At 34.1% G+C, this 8,936-nt stretch overlaps 2 protein-coding genes across 3 annotated transcripts; both read left to right on the top strand.

The window, feature by feature from the left end:
• Positions 1-1,001: 1,001 nt before the first annotated feature.
• On the top strand, positions 1,002-5,419 carry tlx1 (T cell leukemia homeobox 1). Of its 2 annotated transcripts, none has more exons than XM_068224898.1 (3): positions 1,002-1,598; positions 2,618-2,819; positions 3,973-5,419. In XM_068224898.1, the coding sequence occupies exons 1-3, from the start codon at positions 1,142-1,144 to the stop codon at positions 4,181-4,183; spliced, it is 870 nt and encodes a 289-aa protein (XP_068080999.1). In that variant the 5' UTR covers positions 1,002-1,141; the 3' UTR covers positions 4,184-5,419.
• A 2,072-nt stretch (positions 5,420-7,491) lies between these two features.
• sdhaf4 (succinate dehydrogenase complex assembly factor 4) lies at positions 7,492-8,551 on the top strand. Its single transcript, NM_001030184.1, is given in 3 exon segments — positions 7,492-7,601; positions 7,817-7,948; positions 8,132-8,551. Coding segments are annotated over 3 exon segments (324 nt in total). The 5' UTR covers positions 7,492-7,519; the 3' UTR covers positions 8,242-8,551.
• Positions 8,552-8,936: the final 385 nt, after the last annotated feature.

Raw genomic sequence — 8,936 nt, 5'->3', positions numbered from 1 at the left:
GTTTGTATTTTAAGCACCATGCAGCTCACGTATATAACATTTATGATTAAGTCTAGATTACTGAAACAAACAACAAAGAATTTTAGCAAAAATACACACCATTGCACTCATTAAACTTTGATGTCGGTCATTTGGCCTGCATTAATCTAAAGCGCATCAAATATTAATACTTTAATGCGTTAAATAATCACATCCCCTTTCATCTAGAAGGAAATCGATTACCTAATGTGCTTGCTATCCGAATATATTTTGTTGTGTTATTGTCTGATTTAGTAAGATTAATGGATACAAAAGAAAATTAATAATTAATAAAAGTAGTCGTCACAATGCATCGGATCAGTAACCAAAATTATGTGAATTAAATTAATGTCATGGCTAACAATTTTTCAAATAAACGATGAATCTGAAACATTTAGTTCCTTGACATTAACCCATCTTATAATAAGAATGCTGTTTTACACAGTTATAGACGACTATGAATGACTGATTTAATTTCACAATGAAATGTAACATTGTGACACTATTTGTCTTTTAATAAACTCTGTGTGACTTAACCCTCTCTAAAACACTGACAAATGACAGTAATTCTTTTAAATCTAATCCAAAAGTTGATGTCCGCGAAATATTGATTTTTTTTTTTTTGTCGTCTAACAAGAGTGAAAATGACGACCAAGACAAAAAAAAATCAAATGTATCCAAAGACAACAAGAGAGGCTGTGGGGCCAAGATAATAATCTGACCGAAGCAGACATTTTGTGTTGTTTTGAGTAATCGGCCGTGCTTTGCTTTAATAAACCATCTATTTGAGTTGCCCTGTGCTGAAGAGGGAATTCCAGTGGATTTCACTGAACACACTCGACGTGGTTTCTCTAGCCAATTGGGTCTCTCAGCCCAGAATTGGAGGCTTAATTTTACCCAGCCTCTTTGGCATTTTGATTGATGTTCCCGTGGCTCCATCCGGCAGGCTATAGCTATAAGGGTAAAGGGGGGCAGTAAAAGATAATCGTCTGTAGTTCCGTCTTTCTCACACATGCAGTCAATGCAGTTAGATAACGACAAGTCTGGACTAAACTGCGTTTTAGTTGCTGTATGATAACTCGGGTGACGTGGGGGATCGCAGGAGCGCGCGCCTCTCCACACCATGGATCATATGGGAGCGCATCTCCACCAGACGCACGCAGACACCATCAGTTTTGGGATCGATCAGATTCTCAACAATGCAGACCAGGGGAGCTGCATGATCACCAACCCCAGAATGCAGGACCTGGACTACGGTTTGGGCTGCATAGTCAGCACAGCATACAATACCATGACTGGTAACTACAACGTCAATAACTCCTCTGGATACAATGGAAACTCTTGCAGCGTCGGGTCCTACAACATGAACTTGGGCGCGAATGTTAACGGAAATTGCCTTAATTCGTCGGGAGTGATCCGGGTTCCTGCACACCGGCCGCTGGGCAGCGTTCACTCGTCCATTCCCACAAGCGCTGCCACGGTGCCAAGTATGGGAAGCATGGGCACTATTAACAATCTCACGGGATTAACGTTTCCGTGGATGGAGAGTAACAGGAGATATACCAAAGACAGGTTTACAGGTACAGAGACCATCTAAATGTTCTGTAATATTTGCCCGCGCTAGTTTACACAGAATTATGCGTAATTCCAAATTTGCATTGTAAAAAAAGATTTCGTCATGTATAAATACATGCAATCAATGATTCAACTTCTCAGCGGTTAAAGCGGTCGAAAAACTTAAATTTGCCCACTCATAAAATAGCTTAAAGATATTAGGCCAGCAAATATTTAAATTTAGTTGAATTTCCATCGCAGATTCATGGATTAAAATGATTTAAATGAACGTTATGTTTTAAGGACTTTCTAAAAACAATTCAAAGTTCTGTATGCTATAAACTTTTGCCTTGCTAATTAAAAGTATAATCAAATGACTCTTTTTCGATCGCAATGCATCTGAAGGCCAAAAATAAATAAATAAAATTAAATCCACAGAGATTTTTTTTCCTAAGGTAATATGCAAGAAGTAGGCAAGGCATGCAATTTTTACATGGTTGTCAGTTTTTTGGTTTATATATTTATTTATTTATTTATTTATCACACTTTATTACAATTAAGCATATACATAATTTACACGATAGGCCCTATTTGCGGTATAAACATTTTTTTTATAAATTAAATAGGCTACACGATGCAGAGTGAAATTGTACAGTTGTTACTTTAATGTGTCATTGATTTGACAGCAAAAATAACTTTCATTTATGTGATCTAGTTGATTCAAGGCTGAATATGAAGTGTTTAATGTCTAACATTTATTTAAATATTTTATTTCATTCATTATTTTAACATTTAACACGTTACTAGGAAATATTTTGAAATGAGATAGCCTACTCATGTCTATTTGCTTGCTTGGCTGAACTAATTTAATATATTTTGTGATTGTTGCATGTTTTAAAAGGACCAATGTCAACCTTCTTTTCTAAAAGCCGCATTTGCCTTCCACTGCTTGGCTTTTGTCGTTTTGCTGATTTCTTCCGCTTGCTTTTCACTCTGTCTCTCAATCCAGTGGCCCTCTCACCGTTCACTGTAACACGCCGTATAGGTCACCCGTACCAGAACCGAACACCTCCGAAGAAGAAGAAGCCCCGGACGTCGTTCACGCGCCTTCAGATATGTGAGCTGGAGAAACGCTTTCACCGTCAGAAGTATCTGGCGTCAGCCGAGAGAGCAGCCTTAGCGAAAGCACTTAAAATGACTGATGCGCAGGTCAAAACATGGTTCCAGAACAGAAGAACGAAATGGAGGTGAGCTTTTGCGATCTAATCAAGGCTTTACACTCACACGTAATGCATTCTTTTTCGTCTCAGCACTAAACCCAGCAGAGTATTTTGTTTTTAAATAAACCGTGAGGTCAGCTGGGTCAGTTTCATAATGCATTCCATAGGTTTGAAAGGTCTGTTCACTCAATATAGATGCAATCAATAGCTATGTCAGTGGCTAAATGTACTATTTTTATTAAACATATTCCAGGTTATAGTGAAACCAATATATAACCTAAAAATTTTAGTCTTAGTTGCGAAGGTTAATTAACTGATGTTCAATATAGTGATTTAAAAAAGGTTTATGATTAGATCATTTTTATGCAAATTAGTAGAGATATTTAGTACAAATTAATAATTGACATGTGAAATATAAATTATGATGATTCGACTAAATGCGATATTTTCTATGAGAACTTCCAAATTATAGGATATTTACACACACACACACACACACACACACACACACACACACACACACACACAAATACATGTACTGATATAAATTGATATACGTTGGCCTGTTTAAAAAAATAAATAAAAATAACAATTATATATATATATATATATATATATATATATATATATATATATATATATATATATATATATATATATATATATATACAAACATGCCAACGTATATCATTTTATATCAGCTTTTTACTAAATTTTAAATTAATGAAAAAAGTGATATGAACGTTTATGAAACGAAATATGTAAACGAAGTTCATTATTTTAGCAAATCCACATCATCAAGTAGCTATATAGCCTATTATATGAACTATGTAAGCTTGCTATAATAATTATAATAAATTTAAAATGTATATTTTTTGGAACGTTGGACACTATAAATAAAAACTGTGTTCGTTTGAAGCAACAATATATATATATATATATATATATATATATATATATATATATATATATATATATATATATATATATATATATATATATATATATATATATATATATATATATATTATGCATACAAAGAGGGGGTAAACATAGGCTAATTGTATTCTTTGTAAATAAGATTACCTGTATACATTTCTGGCAGATTTTACAAATGAATACGAACGAATACAGATTTTCTGGATTCACTGACTAAAATACTTTTGTTAAACCCATGCAGGCGGCAGACAGCGGAGGAGAGAGAAGCCGAGCGACAACAAGCCAACCGAATTCTAATGCAGCTTCAGCAAGAAGCTTTTCAAAAGACTATAAACCAGCCTGTTACTCCAGACCCAATCTGTCTACACAACAGCTCTCTATTCGCACTTCAGAACCTGCAGCCCTGGACTGAGAACACGGCAAAAATCAGCAGCGTTCCCAACACTGACTGATGGAGACTTGTGGACGCGCGGTGTACAGAGGAATATCCCAACAGCACATTACTTCTTTTAACTAAATTACTATTTTATTTGTAACATGAAACTTGTTTAAAGTAACTTTAATAATTGCCTTTCTCGTGCAGAATAATCAGTTTTGAAATTGATTTTTATAGGTTTGATCATTTCCATTTTAAAATGCAACGAACAAATTGTTATTGCGCATTTGGTTTGTCTCTTGCGCATTCATTTTATTTGGTATATACCATACCTACTTCTAAGATCTGACGCGTGTGATAACACTTTATAATACCTTAAATTAAACATCACAACATTTTACAAATGAAATATAGATAACAAACGTACGAGCCTTAGTTAAATTAGGGGCTTTTCTAAAAGCATAATAATTTAATTTAATTGATATTAGGTCAGAAATCGCCACAGAACTAATTGTGCATGGGCTATGTTAAATTAGAACACCTAAATGGATAAATAAAATTGCCATAGCACACATCTTCCTCCGTCACTAGAAAAAGGCTCTCTGTTCTAATACTTTTTTGTGGAGAAAAAGGAGCATTACTGCTTGTTTGGTGAAGCTAAAACGAATAGTGAACGCCACCTTTCTGATGTAGCCTATGAAATATACGGTAAGCGTCGTTATTAAAATCCTTTTTATTGAAAGAATAGGCACACGCAGGGTGAAAGGTTGCACTTCTTAACCCACAATCGAGCGAAAACTAAAGTTTCTCTTTTACTGTCTTACGACGGTCTCTTTCACTTCTGACAGTTTACAGTCGCGATACCCTCTGTCAGTAGAATGTGAATTGAAAAATTAAGCTATTAAAATCGTTTAATTGGGTGTACTTTGAATATAAAGGAATTAAAAAGTAAATGTATCCAAGTTCAAAGTACTAAATAGTCGATTTGTTCAATATTTAATAGCCTATATGCACATTTTTAACTTGTTCCTACACTGAAAGAAAATGGATAATATTACAGTTATTATAAACTGTTATCACAAAATTAATATTATTATTATTATTAGGCTTACCAATTTGGCTTTTGTTACTATTTTTTTTTATAATCACAGAGGGACCGAATTTTTGCACGTTTGTTAACCTAAGTGGGCTAACATTTTTAAAAATCGACACGATTTAAAAGTAGTCTACAAGGGTCTACATAATGGAATTTCATTTGTTATGCAACTATGGTGAAGACGGGGCGTGAAATAAAGCACTTGTTATGCAGAAATGTTGTTGGGACTTCCCAGAATTATTATTCGTTGTCAAATAGCCTACTTATTTTAACATTATCTGTGACCCTGGACCACAAATCCATGCAGGAACATTTTTTGAATAGCCAAAAATATGGGTTAAATTGTTGATTTTTTAATGCCGCAACTATTAGCTAACACTTTACAAAAAGGTTTTACTTAACGATAGTTCATGTTAGTAAATATAAAACCTTATTGTAAAGTGTGACCCGAAAATTAATTGTTGCATGAAGATATTTTGTATATTTCTTATATGAGTATAGGTATCGAAACCTTTTTAAATTAGTAATATGCATTGCTAGAACTTTATTTGGACATCTTTAAGTGCAGTTTTTTAAATGTTTTTGATTGGTTTTAATTTTTGAATTCCAGTTTTAGAATTGCATGTTTTCAATAGGCTCTCTCAGCCAAATATTGTCGTATCCTAACAGATCATATAAATGGAAAAATGTGGTCCATGGTCACATTTGTAAATTCATGATTGCTGGATAGTTTGTCTTTTGTTGTATATGTGGTTGGAAACCATCTAAAGCAGTAATTTGTCAAGATAATCCACAAATGAGCAGGAGAATTATCAATGCTCAGCACCATGTTCACCTTCAAGTCACAATTGTTTATAACAGTTTATCATAGAAAGATCGACTTATTCTTATAATTGAAAGACTAAGCAGCCTTCTGTTTTTCCTTCATTTCCTTTGGACATGGCGCGACTTATATATTTATATAATTATAGCTTCATGATAAAATGTCGTGCTGATAGTGTTGGATTTGTTTAGCGCTTTTTGTTGAGTAACTATAGCAACACCTCAGGTTATGTCATGGTGGATATATCCCAGATATCTGTGATGAATGACAGTTTTGGTTGCATGATTAATGTCTGTCTTTTGCACTGGAGAGTGCAAAAGTGTGTTTGTGCTATTAAGTGCAGATGTGTTGGTGTTTCTGAAACTAACCAGAAGCTTATCCAATCTGCATCGGAAGATGGTTTAAGTTTCATCATCTCTTCCGAAATCTTATAATGTGTTACATAAGTGTCGGTTAAAACTTTCCAGAATGCTGTGGAAAAGGAGTCATTTTAGGCCAAGAACTAAATGCACGAACACAGCTTAGCCAGAATAAAACTTTCCTGGAATTAATGAGAAGTGTCAAGCAGTTTTCGAAACTATTTTTTTTTAAATAATAATTTTAAAAGACATATAACAATATATATACTGTTTTAATAACAGGCCTAACAATAAGAATAATCATTATTATTATCTGATGTTAGTTGAAGCCTATGTGCAGACACATGAACAACCTATAGAATTTAGGTCTCTATATATGTGAGTCAGCAAAGATTGCACATCTGATTCAAGTTGCTATCTATTGTTGCCTAACGTATGTTTGTAACGTTGTTTTATGTTTATGAAGTATAGTCTGTCTTTCTTTCTTTCGGCTATTTCAACGTAGCTAAAGTTAGGCATGCTTTTACAATGCATATACACTCAAAGATTATGTTTGCTATTATTATGTTGAGCTTAAGCAACACAATTCTTGAGGTTTTATTTGGAACAACTTAATTGTTTTATGTTCAATCCACTTAAAGTTGTAGAAACTAATAAGTTACTTTCCCTAATGTTGTATTACCACAAGTCGATTGTGTGGAACCCAGCATTTTTTTTTACATGTTATTATAATATGTTTACTTTATATATTTTCCTTTGATAAAAAAGTGAATGAATGGTTTAGTTAATGCAATACGATGTGTTAGCCTATGAATGTTTTTAGCCTATGATGGCTCGTTCTATTAAAATTGCAATTTTTCCGAGAATGTTTTGTAACATTATATTGAATTATATTGAAGAGCAGGGTCTGTTGATTGAAATTTGTAATGTTTCTCGTTCGTCCCTCTTTAAAAACGCATGCAAAGCAGATCCATGTAAATGAACACGTCAAATTCTGCACTTCTTTAGCGCCCTCTCGACTCTCTCGAGTGCATTAGTGTCCCTAAATGATGACGCACTCTGCGTCATTTTCAGTCGACAAAACATTCTTCAGTTGTGTAATTTTTCTTCTGCGACAAGCGGAAAGTCCACAAAATGTCTCTTTTACGTGTGTGCTGTACTGCAGCGAGAGGTTTTGCTAGCAGGCGAGTGTTTTTAGAGTCGACTATAAATACTGGTGAGTGCAAACAAAACGTTGATCGTGAATAAACTTTTAATATTGCAAAGCTTTCGTAAGCAAGCATAAATTGATTGTAAGTTACTACGTAGTATTTAATATTCTTAATTTATTATAGTTTTCTAAACCACCCATAATTATTACGAAGAACCGAGTTTAATGAACTGCTTGTCAGTTTGCTGAAATCTGGTGTGGTATGTCGTTCTCCCTTGCAGCAGGTCTCAGGCCAGCAGGATATGCGTCCGGAGGGGTGACCAAAGATAAAGAGCCTTTAAAGAAAGCCAAAACGCCACAAGGGCGCTTTGACATGGAAGAAACTGAATCCAAATCAAAAGATGTGCTTGAAAGTAAGAAATAAGTGTTTCTGTTATCCTTTTTATTACAATTGCATCACAACAATAAACTATACAAGGGAAAAACGATTTACACATGTTTACAAAAATCTGATTTGCCTGTTGGACTTTTTACGAGTTAAATGCCATATATTTAACATTAATACAATTAAGTCGTGCTTATTTTCTTTTTAACAGGATTTCCAGATGATGTAAATCCAGAAACTAAGGAGAAGGGTGGCCCCAGGGGCCCCGAACCTACACGATATGGTGACTGGGAAAGAAAAGGCCGTTGCATTGACTTTTAGTTTCGGCCGCTTAATGATATCTAAATCTATTTATTTAAACATTTTAATTATTTGAATGCAATAAATTATAATGTACACAATATCTGTACCAGAAATGGCATAGCCTATGTCTCTTCTGATTGTATGGGCCTACTTTGTAGTGTGATTAATTTTGTGTAAAGTAGTTTGAATTACTTGAATGATTCTATTTGGTTTCTAATGGACAGTAAGAAAATTTAATTCTTATCTATTTGAAAGGAGGAAACGTGAGTGTCTTGAGTGCCTGAAATGTTTAAGAAATAAACTTGTTCAGACATGTTGGTCATTTACTATTTTGTGTAAAGTGTGTGTGTGTGTGTGTGTGTGTGTGTGTGTGTTTGTGTTGATATCATGTAGTTCATTCTATTGCATAAAAATACAATGTTATTGCTGCAAAGGTTTTTGCATGCATCAAATAGATTGTCACCACAATATCAGTCATAAGCAGACAGAGGGAGGTTAAACCTATTATCAGGCCAAAACAACAAGCTGTGAGAGATAGTCAGATCAGCATTAATCAGTCATTTGGCTTTGCTATAATAACTCCGTTTAGACAGCAAAGCTGGACAAACAGTGATAGTTAAATATATAACATAACCAGCATAAAAATATAATTGTATTCTCCTTACAATAGGGATTTTGATGTGTACCACATTAGAAGTCTTGTCAGATTGTAC

Source organism: Danio rerio, chromosome 13, assembly GCF_049306965.1.
Source record: "Danio rerio strain Tuebingen ecotype United States chromosome 13, GRCz12tu, whole genome shotgun sequence".
NCBI lineage: Eukaryota > Metazoa > Chordata > Actinopteri > Cypriniformes > Danionidae > Danio > Danio rerio.
Note: the sequence above shows the minus strand (reverse complement) of the source record. Positions and strands in the feature narration are given on the sequence as shown.